Genomic DNA, 19,361 nt, shown 5'->3' with positions numbered 1-19,361 from the left:
CTGAAATTATATTTGAGTGAGTTCCGAATCACCGGATAGTGATTCTGAAGCTTTAGACAGCTGACTCCAGACACTCTTGGAACGGTTCTCTCGGGATCTCTTATATCTAATCTGAACAATTATATATCATACTCACCGCTCGCTGGGTCAATAATTTTCCCAAGCATGATGGCTTTGTGATGTCTGCTGCGTTATTGGCATTCAAGCAGTGCTACTGTTCATTCTTCTAGCTCAGCATAATTTGGATTCTCGCTTCATCGTATTTGTACCATATTCCCATTGCCTCGTTCATCGTCTCAGATTTGATCCCCGATTCAGGTCTTACATTTTTCTATCGAAACGTAATTGTCGGAAATCCTGGAGCTTTAAGGCTATTCGAAAATACCATACATTTTTCAGGATGCCGTGTATTACAGTTGAATGATAGAATATTATCAATATCCACGGGTGTTACTTGGTCACCATTTATTGTATTGTACACATAGAAACTAATCATAATGTTATCAGTATTAATAGAGCAGAGTTTTTTTTACATCATTCCGTTCTAGTTCAATAGTTCTAGTTTACAAATCATGATAACGCTTCAGGAGTTGCTAAAACGCCCTACTCAAATATTGTATCAATTGAAACACCAAATTGCGAAGGCATTACAAGAATAAAAGTAAATCTAAATAATCTGATCCAATTTCAAGCTTGACTTATATGATGGTGATATTTTGTCATCATTTCAATGTATCCTGCTCTGCATATGTTGCTTGTATCGGGTCAAAACTGCTCATCCTATACAGTTCCAATTTGCCTCTGTTTTTCACTTGAAAAAAAGTTTTCTTGAATAATCCCTGCTATGGTATTTTTAATTACCCCGATGTCAATAATCAAGTACGTCTCAATCTCTTCCCGATGGCATTCGTTGAGAATACTGTATTTTGTTGTTTTGTTGCAATTCATTTTTTAGTCCAAAGCTTCTTCTTCAAATTGCTGTGCTGTAATGAGACTGGTCAATGGTTGGTAAATGAGACATTATGAAATTCGATTTGTAGTATACTGTCGAAAGTTGAGTAAAAGAGCTTAAACAAGAACAAAGCTCTCCAGCCTCAATAGAAATATATATTTTTTCCCAAATATTGTTGAAAAGGCATATCAAGCTTATAATTCTTTGTTTTGAACATTATAGTCAGCGTCAGTGACATAACAACATGTTTTTGATACAATTGAAACCCTTGAAAGCCACCTTCTTCACTGTATTGCACTTTAGTCCTTATTCCTATTTTAATATGAGATCATTGATGAGCCCTATTTTGAGAGCTTATTTCGAAATCCTTCTACTAACCATTTCTCTTGCTTAAAAAACTATCCATCTCCCGATTATGCCGTGTTATCATGCTTTGACTGAAACCTAACGCTATAGCATGCCGTTATTAACACTTGAATTAGACAAATATGCCCCAAATATTTATTTTATGATTGTATTGTTTTGAAGAGTACATCTAACGTTCTCAGTTCCGACCGATTTTCATTATTAAGATGTTCGATCAAAATTCTCAGCCAAAATCAGCAGTGAACATTTTTACCCTTATCCATCGATTCAACATTTTATTTTTGATGAGAATCTAAAAAAACATAATTCACACTTTTTGAGTACATAGAAGAACAGTAGGGTACTACAATCACATCAGTTCTGTAATTTAAGGACAATACTACTATTTTCAAGTAATGTTTCTATAAATTATATTACTCTTTCAAGCTTTATGTATCCGTGCTACCAGATTGTATGTATTTATCCTCATATGGCTATTGAATAAATAATCTATTATGTAAATGAAAGCCTACCAAGTATATAGGTGATAGATATATGACCTTATGTTGATATTTGTCGTTATTCATGTATTGGTACACATGTGCTCTCTGTAATCAATACAGTAATAAAAGGAACTGTTATAGTTTGAAAAATGAAGTTAATCATTACTTTCCATTGTCTCTCTCTCCTTGTCGAGTCCTTGTTGGTTGTTCCAGACTTATATCATTATCATAATCTTAATTAAATTAGAATCATTATCATAATCTTGTAATGAAAACATTGGTGATCATTACAGTAATTTTCTGCCATCAATCAGATATATGTTTATTGAAATCTCAACGAAAGGAATTTATCCAAACTAGATCTTGAAAGTGAATTGAATTCTAGTTTGCCTTTTAGATTTCAATCAACTAATACCTAAACGTGGGATCACCTTGGCTATGCATGCACGCCTCCTAATAGTTGTGGTGAAGGATAGTCAATCATAGGATTGGTAACTCGTTTTTTATTTAATATTTTAATTTTATAATTGCCAAATTTCGCTTCTTTAGACACCATATTCGTCTCACCATTGCTGATTTATTCATGACTATCTACCACAGTTGAAAGCAGATTATGTAGAACCAAATTGTTTTATAAGCATGGCACCGAAAATATAGGTTTTTCATGAATTATTATCGGGATTACAACTCTTTATAAAATTTCTTACATTAAACTTACAGTTATAAAGTCAAATGGAAGAGTAACTTAAACAATTCTTCTAAGAACCTTATAAATGTTCAATGTGACTACCATTCGTCAAATGGCACACATCCAGCCTATAGCCGAGTTCTTCCCTAACGTTGATAAGTGTGTCTTCAGGAATTGTAGCAACAGCAGCTTCAATCCGACTTATTAATTCAGGGAGGTTAGCTGGTAGTGGAGGCACGTAAACACGATCCTTGATGAAGCTCCAAAGCTAATAATCGAATGGCGTTAGGTTGGGAGAACAAGGTGGCCATGCATAGCAAGCCCTGTCATTGGGGCCTTTGCAGCCTATCCAGTGCTTGCTACTACTGCTGTCCAGCGGATTGCGGCGGAAAAATTTTCACGTACATGCGCACTTGTGCCAACAAACAAATCTATTTGAGTTACTCTTTCATTTGACATATCATTTATAACTGTAAGTTTAACCTTATACTTTTTATAGAGTTGAAACCCCATTAATCATTTATACATACCGTACCCTGTATTTTTCACATAAAATTAGTTTAGATTATAGTTGAAAATAGTTATTTGAAAAATGCTTCAAACTTAGTTATACCGAAATATATTCTTAAAAAATAACATGCTAGAAAACTGTATAAGTTTCACTCTTTTACAACAAAAAGCAGGAAAATTATATTCATTTCTGATTACTTCAATAGCTTTGATAATCAAGCTGCTTCCGTAAACTTGATAGTTCCAAAACTAAGACTTTCTGTGACGTTTGAATGCTTTCATGGTTTTAAAATTATGGGTTTTGAACTGGATAAAAACTTACTCGGGTTGTTATTAGGTTATTACTCATTTTCTTTGTTTTACACAAAAAAATGTTATAAGTGAGAATATTATCTAATAAAATTGTCAAAATATTAAGAATTGAAGAATATTTCAAACCATTTATAACATATTCGACAATTCGGGATTGAAAGAAAGAACATTTTTGTTGAGTAATTTCAAAAGAGATTTATTTATTATTTTTACAAGTAAGCACTGACCGGGAGAGAAAAACAAAGAACACTCCTTGTTCAATTTCTCTCCCAAATTTAGATATGATGATTGTTATGATTTCACTTTCTGAAATTTAGCTACCTAATTTTAAATTATGAAATATAAAGCAACCTAATACAGTGAAGACTACCTTTTATGAATGGGAGAACGATACATTATTATTAACATTTCATGTTAATAATGTACAAGTATACACATTATTGCATAGAGCAGCATTCATGTTTCCAGGACATTCCAACTTTATTCAACATTATTGAGTAAATTATTGTCTATAAACTCTACCAAATAGTCGAAGTGTTTTTGTTTTTGATTTTCAAATAGTATAATATAAAGTTTGATAGATCTGTCATCATTCGCTGTGAATTTCACTTTTAAGGGCTTTATGCACAATACCTACTATTACTTAGTACAGTAATATTACTTGGTAATTGTAGGTATTGGTAAGCACCATCTTGGTTTACACGGAGATAGATCAGCTGTTGGTTTAAACCCGGAATGAAACACATTATGCTAGATGCGACCATGCTTACATACTATCGTGGATTAGCGATAAACGGAGATGATGCATCTGGCCCTTTGCAATGAAATTCAGTGAATCTCTGACTTACCGGGTTTGTGGCTACTGCAGTACCGAATTCCCCTTTCTCATTAACAAAAAACTTCAAATTGGTAACTTTATGAAATGCACTTGAGGTATTAGTTGGGAGTAACATATTATAACACCATTAACAAAAAAGAAATCTTGGGGAAATGTGATAATATACGAAAAAATTAGAATACAGTATTTAATAATATCTAAACAAGGCATGATAATGTAAGAAAATTTAGAATACAGTATTTAATAATATCTAAACAAGGCATGCATATATGCGTAGAGGCTCTATTTAAAATCCACGTTTGCGCATACATTTCCAGAAAAACCATGTCAATTTGAATGGAGAAAGAACAATACAAAATAATAATAATACTTTTTTTGAGGTTTTGATAATATAAATGATAACATTTATTTGACCAATCAACATACATTGTACAAAATATTTCAGAAAAAAACACTCTTAACTGGTGTAGCAAACACCCTCGCATGCACAATACATTGTATATCAAAGTCTAAATGAAACCCCCAAGGTAATCCTGTGTGGGGCCCTTCTTCATACTTTTATTCACAATAGAAAAAATGAAATGAAATAAGTAGAAAATCAAATGAAAATATAGTCATACTTGGATATTACACATAAATTTAAAAACTGTAAAATTTTGAAAAAAAATACTAGTGAAAAAGTATTGAACATAAAAAATATAGAATCATAAAGCAATTAAACAGGATTTTGTGCGGGCAGCACATTCTGAGTGATCTTTAGTATTATTCAGTTAACAGAAAAAGCCATGTAAATTAAAGCACTACCTCCGTTTACGGAGGTAGTGATTAAAGGTGCTATGACACAATAATTACACAAAATTACATATGGAATTCACGTTTTCAAGCATATGATAACAATCGATACAAACATGTAAATATCGACCTTAGATTATGGAATACTCGTATAGAAATAATTGAATAACATCAATTTCAGCAATGAATTTTTTCATTTCAAATAACAAATTCTTCTGTTATTTATTAAAAATTTGCAAATACTGCTTGGAAACTGGGGTTTGTATTAGTTTATGCTGGCGTGTTCTGGGGAAATCATAGTTTACGGAAACTAAGGCCCGAACTTTACAGATGGAATAGACGTGACATAATTTTTTCGCTCGTTCACTGGATGCATTGTTTTTAAGCGGGATTCCGCTCGTATAGTGTTCCCTTAGAGAACAAGAGGTTGTGCGTTATGTAACGAGGAAAAAGACGCAACGGAAACACGACCGAAACTGTCGAGTCTATTCCGCCCGTATAGCTGGGGCCTTAGGCTCCTTAAGTATGAGCTCAGAGCCATATACATGGCACTGACTAGGGTCAATATAATCCTTTGGCTATAATATAGCCCGTAACTGTGAAAGGTTGTTGTTGCAACTGTGAACACATTGTTGTTACTACATGGACAAGAAGCCGAAGGTAAAAAGTCTAAAATTACGAGTGAAGTCTTTATAATATATGTCGTAGGAATCAGGAAAACAATATTAGTTGTAAAGAAGAGTAATGCAAAACATATAATGCTTTGGTATATTTCCTATCTTTAATTTTTTGCTCTCTTTAAAAATCAAATTTTTGAATGTAACATTTTTGCTTTGAGAAACAGAAATACTTAGTGCCGATAGAAAGCTCTCAAATCAAGACAATTTCATCAAAATTATTTAAGTAAAGTTGTTTGTGTCTTGTAATTATTGCATCTCATCAATCTATAATTGTGTTGAAAATGAGATCTTATAAATTATACCTTTGAACCACTTGAACCTTTTTTATATTAGTAATACTTGAAGTGCGTATTTTTTCATTTCTCTGTCATAAATTGTTTCATGTTACTGTTCAAAGAATTTTCTAAACTCTTCAAGATAGTTGAAGTGAACATGTTGGCCTATTATTCACACATTGTTCAGAAACATTCATTTTTTTAATTTTAAGATGATTTTTGCTCTTTTAAGTTGCTCTTAACTTTTTTTAAGTTGGTCATTACTGGTTAAATATTTTGTAGTATTGTGAAGATTGATAATTCATTACTGTCTGTCCAACTTGAAGGAGAAAAAATAATTGGTGAACTATGTAGGCAAGTTTGTGAAACATCTTCCTTTACTAGACTTGTAAAAAGGTTAATTGGTAAATTGGTATAGGTAGTTTTAATTCTCAAAGCAATCTAACACATTTCAGTATAAAAAAACAAGAGTACAGTACGAAATTCCCAGATGCAGGTATAATTTACAAGGAACCAAATAAACAATAAGTTCAAGTCTCAAGTTTATGCTATGTCCTTGTTGCTTTTATATTTATATTGTGAAAGTTTCAGTAAAGAACATTTTATTTCAGCATATAATATTGAATAATATTCAAAGCGGGACGTTTAATTGTTTATCCTGCCAAAGCGGGACATAATAGCGTCCTCTGAGTGAATCTGGGGGCAGCGGGACACTTACCTAAAAAGCGGGACGGATGGTCACCTTATATTAATATAATGTTTCATATTAATAAAACAATATTGAAACCCTTTATTATTTAAAATATTACAACTACAATATCATAGTTGTAATATTTTAAATAATAAAGGGGATTTCAAGTTTCAATATTGTTTTATTAATTTATAAAAGTAGCCCATTCAAGTGAAGATGCTCTTTCACATGTTCACATTTCATCAAGTAAGGCTTCATAGAATTTTAACAAATTATATGAATAAATTTTGTATGAGACTTCCTTGTATCTCTTGATTAACAACTATCCATTAGTTTTACAGATGGATTAAATAGAGAATGCATTTATTCAAATGCTAATTAATACATAATTATTATTTAACGAAAATCCTAAATAAATGCTGCAAATCACCCCGAAGACTTCTGCTACTGCAGACATTGACAACAGGGTTAACAGCTGGATGGAAATTCGATGAGAGCTACTATCCAAAAATTAGTTGGCATCGAATTTCCATCCAGCTGTTAACCCTGTTGTCAATGTATGCAGGAGCAGAAGTCTTCGGGGTGATTTGCAGCATTTATTTAGGATTTTCGTTAAATTTTTATATCATTAGTTTTGGTTATTCTTTTATCGTAGATAGGCCTACAGCAGGACCTCCTATATACCTCAGTCACAGATTTAAGAATATTTTTGTCTGTGCCTCAGTATATAGGAGGTTCTGCCTACAGTAAATTTTTTTAAAACTATTTACAGTATATTATGATCCAAGATGCGTTTTCATCGTGACTAGACTAGTTTAATAGTAAAATTGAATAGCAACAAGTACTGGTGTCAAATACACCTGAAGAAATCATATTTTACTGGAAGAATAATCGCAGCTTGATTTCAGTGGAAATGAAATTATTATTTTACTTTGATGTATAGAAAACGGTCTACAATATTTCAAGCTATAATGCGATAAATAAATAAACTGAAAAACGAATAAACATTTTATTAGGACTATTCCCTATTCCAATTTTTGAAACCTTGATTTACTACTTTCATTTTTGTAGGTACTCTTGAAAGGAACAGCTTCCGTGGCGAAGACTGGAGACAGTACATTTCGAGCAGCGACAACGGGACACTGAGAAGAGAGAGAGAGAACGAGTCTGAGACGAGTGCCACTGAGGCTCCTCTGTTACCTACCAGCAATGGCTCTCCTCCGTTTGTCAAGGCACCTCTTGAAGATCGATCCAAGTACGAGAAGCTTACCTACAACCTCGAAGATATTTCTTCCGATGAAAGCGATACGAATAATTTCGGTAAGCACTTTGAACATTAATATCAATAATTTATTCTACACTTTCTTCAGTGTCTAGTTTTTTACTGAGACCAATGCCCAGAAATCGTAACTACAGATAATAGTTATTTATTATGATTCAACTCAATTCACAGTAGAAAAATCAGGCAACAGCTCAAAACAAAATCATCCGTTCACTGTCGTAGGTGATAACCGACAGGCTTGTGCATGAGTAATAGTAGGGATTTCATTTTATCAATGAAATTTAAAGTACTATTGTAAAAGTGAACGAAGTGAACCATAAAGTGTAATTAGCTACCAATAGTTCAAGTTGGGATAAAAACCATGGAATAAGTTATCAATGAATTTTTAAATGAGTAAATTATGATGATTAATAATGAATGTACTTACAGTTTTACAGTCGGTAAAGACCCACTAGGAAATGATATTGTAGTTCAAAACTTGCAGTTAGTAGAGCTAGCTTCAACGGAGTATTCGAGAGCGCATAGCTTATCTTATCTGAGCGATTCGACGGCATCCTGACTGCTGTGGAAATACTATCCAACAAAGTGGGCGCTATTATTTATCCTGAAGCCGAAATATAACTCACAATTTTTATTTGAAGCCGAAATATTGAGGAATCTGGTATCACAAGATTTCAAACTATCTACAAATAAACTAAAAAAAAAAACATAAATAATATGGGTCAAGTATTTCAACTTCACCTGAATTACAGTATTCTAGACCGTTCATAAAATTAATTGCCAATTCATGATCGAAATTTTTTATCTTATTGAACCATTTTTACTTTTGAAATATTTCTATTGTAACATTAAATTGATTGAACATGGTATCCATCATTTGTAATAATGATTGGTGACCTGTTGGTAAGAGTAATAAAAGGGGCGATCAACCAGTTCCCAGACGGGAACACTGTAAATTGTTGTTGCGTAGCATTTGATGGTAGAGCAAAAGCAGTTGGTTTTTTTTTAATATTATCAACTAGATGTTCTTTGAAATTTGAAAGGAAAACATTTTTATTAGGAGTCAGATTTATTTTATTGAAATGAAGAAATTTCTGTGAGATTTAAATGTGAATTTAAACATATTTTGGTTTTATAAAATTAGTTATGCTACAACTATTCTAATATAGAACAATTGAGGAGGGTTATGAAATTTTGAGCATTTAATCAATTTAAAAAAAAATTAAAATAAACTTGTTGCCAATGATTTTTCAAAACGTTAGACAGAATTGTGTTGGACAGATTATTGTGTTTTTTTATTTAAACAAGTTATTTGACAGTTCAAAAAACATTATTCATTTATAATTAATTTGGAATTTCTAAAATCAAAACAATATAGAAAAAATAAATTGAATGTGGAACGATACCGTTATACAGTAATTGATGTCCATCCTAAGTTGCCATGGGGATGTCCAGCCACGGGGTAGCTCGGTCTGTCTCAGGAGGTAGGCGATCAAAAAGTGTGAAATTTCACAGAAAGAAAAGTGGAAAGCTTTTTCCACTAGCTGGCTGGAGGGGAGACTAGAATGCTAGCCCCACTTCTACCTCTCCTCAGCGTTTTTAGTCTGTCAGCCAAAACTGTCTGATCAGCTTTTAGTTTTTAAAGTTGGAAAAAATTATTTCTCTTCAGAAGGAACTGATGTTTGGGGGTATGACAAACCTTGTGGTTCATGACACTATATCACGTCGACAAATTTTTGGATGTTGAAACGTCTTTCGTTAAATTCAAATTTAACTAATTGAATAGATAATTTTGTACTATTATGTTTTTCCTGATCACGTAAATTTAGTTTAGGCTACTTGAAACCAACCGAAAAAGATTTGAATCAAGCAATGAAACCATTCATACATTTCTAATCGGAATAGAATTGATTTCACTGTAGTAAAATTGTGTTTTCAAGTGCTACAAGTTGATTATTGTATTGTAATCGTATTCACAATAACTTTACAGTTTACAGTTTGGTGCAATATTTTTATTCTTTTCGGTTTTCAATCTAATTGAATTCTAAATTTTGGTTTGTATATTCCTGGACTCGGAATTTGATTCAAAGTGAAGCAACATAACCTACCTTTTAGACATTGGCTTACTACTATCAAAATTCGGAAAGGGAACAGTTTTGGGCTACGCCTGTTGGTCCTATTCTAATCATATATTTGATTTGTGCATTGGTTAATGTAAATTAATAAATGAATTTCTATATATTATGTTCTATGCAGTGAGTGGAATTTGAAGTAATGAAAGTTATTTTTTGGTTTGGTATTGTGAAGTTGAAATTGATGTTTCAGGGAGCAACATCAAGGAAACCGATCAGAACAAGAAGTTGTCGAGATCACGAAAAGTTTTGAAGACTGCTCGTCCCAAGCTGTTGAAGTCGAAGAAGAAGTCGATGAAGAACAAGAATGAGGAGGTAAGTGGTGAGATGTCGGACGACTCGATCGGCTCTGCAAGCGACCTGCGAGCTCGCGACGAAGAAGAGGAGGAAGAAGAAGAGGGCGGTGAGAGACGGAGAGAGGGAGAAACAGAGACAATCAATGACAGTGTGCTGACTTGCGGGTCGTCAGCCTACCACGCTGAAACCGAAAGCATGGCCCGGGAGGAGTCATTCATGAAAGTGCCCAAGATACCCGAGCTTCCCGAGAAGGACGACTTACTATTCGTTGGGCACTCGTATGGCGAGAAGCCGCTGCTGGCTGATGATGAGTTGGACATTGAGGAGGAAACGCCTCCTTCCCCTCCACTCCTCATCGACATGGAAGAAGACGAGTCCAATCTCACCAAAGACGTGTTTGCGATGGCACCTTTCAACCGAACAGATCAAAAGAAACGACCGAGGCGAGCCACCAATACCGAACAGGTGGCATCCGAACTCAGCCGACCGCTCTCTGAATCATTCCTGCCCATGTCCACACCTTCACCTCCCCTCCTAGTCGCCATATCCCCTGTGCAGGAAGGCTCTCTCCTCAATCTAAGTCAAATAGAACCAATTAAACAGCCCGACATACTTGAGAATCATGTAGTCAACGATTTCCCGCCTTTTGATGACAATAAAGCACACATGTTTCAGCCTTTTGTAGAGAAAAATGAATCGATCGATTTGTTTGGCTCGTCGCCTTTCAACAAAGTTGCTGCATCGAATCCGTTCACAAGTCCTGACGATCACTTGAACGCCACTGACCAAGTACTGCACAGGACTACGATTACGATTGGTGGACCCAGTTTCAAACCTACCAAAGAAACAAAATCCGATTTTGTTACTGATCCACCAACCAACACCGTATTTGTATCGAATAACTACGAAAATGTAACTCATAACAACCACTTTGCAAATCAAGACTTGTTTGGCGCAGTGCCTTTCAACGTTCTACCTCAGAGTAAGGCTGAGCCGGTTGTACCAGCCTTCTTCCAACGGGTGTCGAGTGTTGCCAAGCATCGTTCTGTTGAGCTGAGTGCAGATGTAGCAGCCGAACACCTGACGGATGCGTCGGCGTCACAATACATGGCTCAGCCCGACTGCTCGTCGCCAGAGGCGTTGATTCTGTCCAACGAATCGGACGACGCGGCGCCCAAACCGAAGAAGGACCACTTCCTCAAGACACACAACTCGCTCGACAAGAACAAGTACGTATTGATAGGTGACTCGCGACCGGCGGTTGTTCTGGGCAAGGCACGGCCAGCGAAAACGTCCTCCAGTGCTAAGAAGGTTGGCAAGGCATCGAAAAAATCTGGCAAAGTTACGACTACAGCTGGTTTCAGTAATATGAGCTTCGAAGACTTTCCGAGCGACCCGGATAACGGACAGGATGCGAGCAGTTTCGTGCCGTTCGAGGTGCTGAGAGACGAGAAAGCGGCGGCAGCGGGAGGGGCGGGGGCAGTGGGAATGACAGAGTCGGCGGGTGAGTGGCGGTTTGGCGGCTCTCTCAAACGGTGCAGCAATCCTTTTTCCTGAGTAAATGGTGGCCGCCGCATATATCGTGCGCTGCAGGCTGACTAAATGTAGCATTTATTTTAGTTGCCTGAAAGGCGAGGTGAAGATACGTTCACACTTGTATACAAGTATGCGATATTTCTCATATTGAAGAGATGAGTTATTCCGAATTTCTCATTCAGAAATTAAAATTAATATACAGTAATAGGTCACATTTCTATACATTTTTGTATGCATTTCAGCATACAGTAAGGTCCAGTTGTACTTTGATCTATTAAATTGAACCGCCATAAAGTGATGTAATTATTCCAAGCTATCCATATTGGCTATCCTGGCATTGTCTTAGTTATGTCATCACTTGACGGCAGTTTAATGCAGTAGTACGTGAAACTGGGCCATAGTGTGTTAGTCTGTATTTGATATTTCTCGTATTGTCAAGTATCAGAAATCCTTTCTTTCAAGTCAAACAAGGGAGAATGGCAACGTCGCACATGCAGATTTAGTCAACTTGTCAGTTCAAATTGGAAGAAAAGGAAATCCAGGTGCACTAAGTTTGGTAGTTTTTCAGCATATTTTGTTTGATCGTACTTGTATCTTATAAAAACTTGTTTTGCGTGTATATAAGTGTGAACGTATCCCATTCAAGGCTGTTACTCCGCGACACATTCAATCATCAGTCACCATATATTAGGCTTAAATTAATTGTTTTTGTTGTCCAAAGTATATACATTATTAACTACTATTTATTGCTTTTTGTTGTTAGGTTTATAATTCTTAGTAATTGTAGAATATTTATTGAAACAACTATTGTAAAGTAATAACTATTGTAGATGCGTTAATTTTATAAGCGTATATAAATCAGTATTTTTACTTACATAAAAATCGAAGCAAACTCTAGTAAGTAGCCTACTACTGTGTGGAACTTGTACCAGTATTTCTAAGTGTTGATTTTCATTCCATTCCCACGTAGGTTGTATTTTTATATTTTTAAAAATCCTGAGCAATAGGCTCGATAAAGGGTTGTCAAAGTGTAGATTATATTTTAGAATATAGTACGATAGTACCCAATTCTAAATAATAATTCCCATAGGTTATCAGTGTCTATTATCAGTGTAGATTCATTCTAAAATATTTCATTTCCAGGTACAGTATCACTCTTTTCTATTTTTTTTTTCATTTGTTGTAAATTTAATTTTTTATTCAAAAATAACACTTGCAAGTTTCCACTCTCAAAAATAGTGTTCAACAATAACATTTTATTACCTATTACATGAAATGATTTCCTCTATTCACTGTGATGTTTTGAAGTCACTCTTCCCGTAATGCATTTAGTGAGTGAGTTAATTCTTTATTTCCAACCACAAAATGATAAATGATTCCTCCTCATTCATTTCCGTTTAAAAAACCTTATTTCCATCCATTATCAACTGAATTCTTCTAATAAGAGAACAGGACATTATTGGAAAACTTCCATTGGCATAAAACTTGTGTTATGAAAGAACATAATTGGTTCAAAATAACAATAATAGAAGTATAAAATCTATTCATATGGAAAAGTTCACTGGCTTGATAAAATAATTTTTTAATATTATTTTTCCAATTATTATCTCATTGTTTGTCTTGTTCCTGATAATGGTTATCTGGTGAAGATGATGCCCACATAAATCCCAGGCTTATCCGTGGGTGAATGCTGATAATGTTCTGGTAAATTGCATTTTTCTAAGTTTCTCAATAAATTATAATAGAATACAATTTTTTGTTAGAATGAGCTGAAGCAGCTCTGGTCAATTACAATATCAGTTATTAATTTTCGTGTAAACTTGCAAGTCAATGGGTAGTAGCAAGTGAATGAAAATGAGTAGGACGTGTAAATTGTCGTTCAACATTAAGAGATCATTATCCGTTAAAAGATCATAGTTAGTGCTCAATTGCAATTAATTAATCACTTATAAATTATAGGGTGAATAAGGTGCTCTTATAGACCATCTAACATACAAATAATTATTTCTCTTGTTGATGAGATCCTACAAATTATTGCAATAAATTTAGAGTATTTTTCAATACTTATCAAATTACATAATAGTTTATCATGCTTTTCTGATTATAATCTTTGGAATTTCACAAAATTTTCTATGATTGTTTGTATATCCATCTTTTTCGAAGATGTGTATGTATATGACTCTAATCTTGCACTAACGCTGAATATGAAAAAAATACCTATATTGAGGATAGCATGGTGTAAAATTCATGACTTAAATAACATAAATGTTTTGATTGTATTCATCTGTTTAGTTCCATCACATATTGTATTGTTACCATGTACATGAACAGTTACTCATATTGTATTCTATAATCGTGTACAATAATGTATTAGTTTAAGTGTCTATGTAGCTCCATACTTTCTTACTTAAAATGTATGATGATACATTTAAAAAAATCAATATTTTCTTTTTTATTTATGTAATTGAAGTGTAATAATTCTGAAACTATTAAGACACTACTTATGATATAGCCTGTTTAATATAAAGCAGTGTATGTTTAGGGGAAGGGATAACATGCTCTAGGTTTCTGAAGTTAGGAATTGTTGATATTGGTAAATATATATTTCGAAACAAAGTGTTAGTGCTTCTTCCAGATTAGGGTATTGAAAAGTCTGACACTTGAAATCTTAGTTTGATTGTGTAGTTTGTCATAAAAGGTTGCCTTGTTAGAGCCTTAAGCTTCAATCATCGATAGTATAAATATATCAAATGAACTGTACTAGTAAAACCTCAACACAAGACGTAAGCAGAGCAAGACAATATAGATTTCAATCCACATATTCAAGTATCAAGTATATTTGTTAACTATTAGTTAAACTCAAAACTGATTTTAAAAAGAATATAAGAATAAATAACATTTTATAGTTCTAAAAACTATTTTTATCTACTCAAAGATAACACGCATGCATTTTTGCATAAATGCAATCTTTGCTAACTTTGAACTTGATAGATCAAAAGCTGAAACTAGAAAATAATTGAGTGCAAATCAATTGACAAAACTCCTAGAATAATTAAGGATGGAAAAATACTTGCTTCTTATCTTGACTCCTTTTTACCAATAAATAAGATTTTATATTACATTAAAAAAAACCAATAGAATTCTTTAGAATAATTAATACTTTCTTAATTTTGAATAAACCTTTTCAATCAAAACTAGATACAATGAAACTATCAATGGGTCCATAGGAAGTTACTCAATTTCAATAATGGTATAATCAGAATGAGATCTAAATTTCCAATTTCATCTTTAAATTGCTCATTGTGTTCTCCATTGAAATAGACTTTTTCCACTTTGCTCCAATATGAGATATATTTTCTGAGAAAACAGCATTACAAATAGTCAATTAGTATATTAGATGAAGAAAATATGATAGTAATGGTTTGTATTGTATCTCATAGGTAACTGAGCCTATCATTAAAACTGAAATCGTATTGTACCTTTCAAAGGCTCAATATATTATCCATATTTCAATGTAATAGATATTGCTATCATAAAAATCAACAGCATTATTAGTTAAATCGTATTTTTTCACGGCAGCTGCACGTCTCTTTCCAGACCTAGTTTAGGGCTCTCAAAATAAATTGAAAATTTTCTATACATTGTAAATTCATTCGCTAGTCTAAGTGTTGGTCCTTAGTTTTCAACAAATTACTAAACATTCTTGTAGCATTATATGGTAAATTGAACTATCTTGTTACGGCTCACTTAGGAAAAGTTATTGTTAACTTAAAATAATTCTTCATTCTGTTGATAAAAAAGGTGAAATTGTGCTTCTTGTCACCACCTTAGAACTTATCTGTATGTATTAATGTTTGATGGAAGAACATAATATCGTGGTTTGAATAAAATCTATGATCCATCTACAACATGGAAAATCGTGAATTAGACCGCTAACAATGTCTACCATCCTTTTGGAAACTCCTCATCGATTTCAAAATTATTTATCAATTTTTTTCTGTGGACCCCATGAGTGACTCTTTTAAAAATTTAATACTTCTTGAATGTCTAGTATTTATCAAATCTACGTTAGTTCATAATAAACTTGCTAATTTCAGTTTCTTGATATTAATTATAGTAATGTTTATATCATACTTGTATGCCAAAGTGAAATGTATTTATTTTTCTAAATATGAAATTGTGACTTGATGGTAATGGTTGATGGTATGAAATGAATATGTTGTGTGTTAATAGTAGGCTATAGGCCGGCCGGTGGAGGTGTGAATGTAGGCGTCTCCTATTTAACAAATGGCAGCACTAATAAAAATGTGAACGTCCAATAATATTTTTGGAACAGAATGATAGTTTTGTAGGGAAGAATAGTGTTGCGTAAAAATGTAAATGGTAAAAGTGATTATTGTTATCAGATAAATTTGTTATTACGCATTGTGTTCTGTATATTGTATTTGATATTCAGTAATGTGATATTTTTATTATTAATTTGTATGTGATGTTATTCTAGATTTCGTTTTCGTCAATCTTTAAGTACATTATTTACCTTTACAATTCTATTATTGATCATCAACTATTAATTCTAAATGTAGTCAACAATGATCCTTGAAATTTCAATCAAATAGTACTAATTTCTCTAAAATACGGACCAAACATAGCATTAGCTATAATAATGAAATAGTTTCATCCATGCTTGAAAACTTTATAGAAGTTTGTCTGCAAATACCAACTGAGATTAATGTCTATTTTTAAATTTTATCCTCCAAATGTCTTAACTATTCACTTTTATGTAATCTTGTCAGTATTCTTTATGGTTGTAGATTAGGACTAAATAATAATTTATAGATGTTTTCAATTATTTTGCATCACATGTGAATTTGTAAAATAAATAGATATTTATTTTCTGTTGAAAGTATCTTCCATTTTTTCATAGAATATAATATCCTTTTGACACCTAGAGCTGTTTTATGAAACTTGAAAGTTTCTGCATCATGCACTTGAGTTTCATGTCTCAATAGTTTTTGTCTGACGACCAACCACTAACTTGTTTCAAGTTTCACCTTTCAACTTGATAAATTTTGGTAATGCAAATCTGTAAAACAGTATTGTCGCCGACAATAGCTTTAAGAGTTTTTTTCGATACGGTATGCTTGATTCAATAAGGAATCACTTTCAAATGATGACGAATAAAAAAATGAGTATAAACAAGACACTTGTACCATGGATGCATGAGCATCCTATGCATAAAATTTAAGAGTCTGAAATAAAATAGTTTAAAATATATTTTCAAAATTTGATGAGTGGAGAGAGAAAAACTAAGACTATATGTATAATAATTACCCTGATAACAGACCAATCTGGGTACTTTGAAAAAAAAAATTATTTTCTTGGAATCTCTTTCTAATCCTAGCAATAGAAATCTGGTGTGGCGCACTCACACAACTTTCCTTGCCGTTATGAAAATTGATCTACTGACGCTAATGTTCCCGCGCAACTCAAGACTACTATTTAAAGATCTAAGCCAGCTGGTGACAGGACAATAACGCTGCAGACACACAAAGTCAGCTACCGTATCTCTTCATTGTGAATGATTTAATAGAATCAACAGTTTGCAATTTAATAATCTTATTTTCACGAACATCGAGCTTATTTTCAATTTTAGGTGAAAATGTTACTGAACATTAATTGTAGAGATTTTCATGATCAATCTTTTCCACTTGAATTTTTTGTGACACACACGCTTATCTCATTGCATTAGCCATTGGAAAGATAAGTGGATATCGTATCTACAATCGTATCTGAATCGACTTATATTCAGTCACGCTTCAGTTAGTGACCTACATAATAGCTTATGTGTCAACTTACGCTAGTGTGACAGTAACTTTGAGCGCGAAAAAGCTCACAAAATCAATGCTAACATAACTTTCATAGCCCATAAGTCTTGATTTTAACATAACTTTCATAGCCCATAAGTCTTGATTTAACAAGATAATCAGACTAGCTTCTGTATTTTTTCCTGTTTGTGTTTTATTCTGATCAATGATCACGAAAAACAGAGGAGTTTTTTCGTGTGAGTTGGCAAAGGAATGCTTGAAGGAAGCTGATGATTGTAAGTTGGAAGAAAGTTTATTCACTTATTTATTCATTCAACTTCCAACGGTACAACACGAATTTCACATGAAAATAACATAGAAAAAGAGATACAAGCGAAGAATATATAGATAAATAATAATATACAACAATAAAAAAACATCTATGTGGATAGTTTGAAAGACAAAAATTAGAATACAGAATGAATCATAGTTAACATACAATATTACATATAAGTGAAAAGGCCCATGGAAGTTTACCACAAGGGGCATAAACAAGGAAGGGAACACCAAAATCACACATGCAGGTATCTCTTCATAGTTCTCCTGAGAAAGCCCAAGGACACCCCAAAGAAATCAACATCAGCTGCAGCAGCCTCACAACCAGAGCGAAGTATTCTAGAAAGCCCACTATTATAGGCATAGGCTGTTGTGTGAGAGCATCTGCGGAAAATGGAACCTTGAGCACATTCCTCTTGGAACACAGATGTTAATACTAGCCAGAAGTTCAGGGCAGTCCAAATATCCATTGACAGTCTTGAAAAGAAGGACCAGGTCATTGTGTTCCCACCTCAGAACCAAAAGGGAGGAGATGAACTTCAAAGTACTTGAAACCCATCCTGCAGCTCAGCATCCTCACGAAACGTCTCTCCACACTTTGCAGCAGGTTAATCTGGTACAGATGGAATGGTGCCCAGATAATAGAGCCATATTCCAACACTGGAAGAACAAGAGCCCTAAACAAAACCAAGACACTCTCGGGAGAACTGAAATCCCTGGTGGACCTAAATATAAAGCCAAGGAGAGATCTAGCCTCTCCAGTGATCACACTTATGTGATCCAGTGGGCTGAGAGACTGAGTCATGGTCACTACAAGGTCCTTGAAACTGCATACTCTTTTCAAAGGAATGCCTCTCAAGGAGTATTGAGAATCAAGTATACTTGTTCCACGCTTGAAAGACATTACAACACACTTGGTTACATTCAGAGCCATACCATTATCAAGGCACCACAAATCAAGGTTGTTGAGAGAATTCTGCAGAGATTCATGTCCTAAGTCTTGCAATACCCTGTCGAATAACTTGACATCATCAGCATACATTAGAAACATGGATGATATGAAGCTTTTAATGTCGTTCATAAACAAATTGAAGAGGAGGGGGCCCAAATGGGATCCCTAAGGGACTCCAGAGGGAGCCAGGAAAGGAGATGACATATGACCCTCAGAGTTCTGACAATCAGAGTTCTGTCCCTCAGATGGCTGTTCAACCACTTGAGCATGACACATGCACCTCATAACCCTCCAGTTTGGCAACCAGGAGAGAGTGGTTAACTCTGTCGAAGGCCTTTGAGAGGTCTAAATAAAGACAATCGACCTGGCAGGCATCCTCAAAGGCACTCATCACATACTCCTGGAACAGGAGGTGGACACAACCCTGCTATGTAAA

The 19,361-nt window shown here is 34.0% G+C and overlaps 1 protein-coding gene across 1 annotated transcript in view; it reads left to right on the top strand.

Moving 5' to 3' along the window:
• Positions 1–13,640, top strand: part of LOC111054326 (serine/threonine-protein kinase ppk29) — a 57,064-nt gene extending 43,424 nt beyond the window's left edge. The window contains exons 14-15 of the mRNA XM_039421801.1: positions 7,658–7,906; positions 10,194–13,640. Of these exons, the coding sequence (XP_039277735.1) occupies positions 7,658–7,906; positions 10,194–11,854 (1,910 nt within the window). The 3' untranslated portion in view covers positions 11,855–13,640. The remainder of the gene's footprint in view (positions 1–7,657; positions 7,907–10,193) is intronic.
• The last annotated feature ends 5,721 nt before the right edge of the window (positions 13,641–19,361 follow it).

This window comes from Nilaparvata lugens, chromosome 2 (assembly GCF_014356525.2).
Source record: "Nilaparvata lugens isolate BPH chromosome 2, ASM1435652v1, whole genome shotgun sequence".
NCBI lineage: Eukaryota > Metazoa > Arthropoda > Insecta > Hemiptera > Delphacidae > Nilaparvata > Nilaparvata lugens.
Note: the sequence above shows the minus strand (reverse complement) of the source record. Positions and strands in the feature narration are given on the sequence as shown.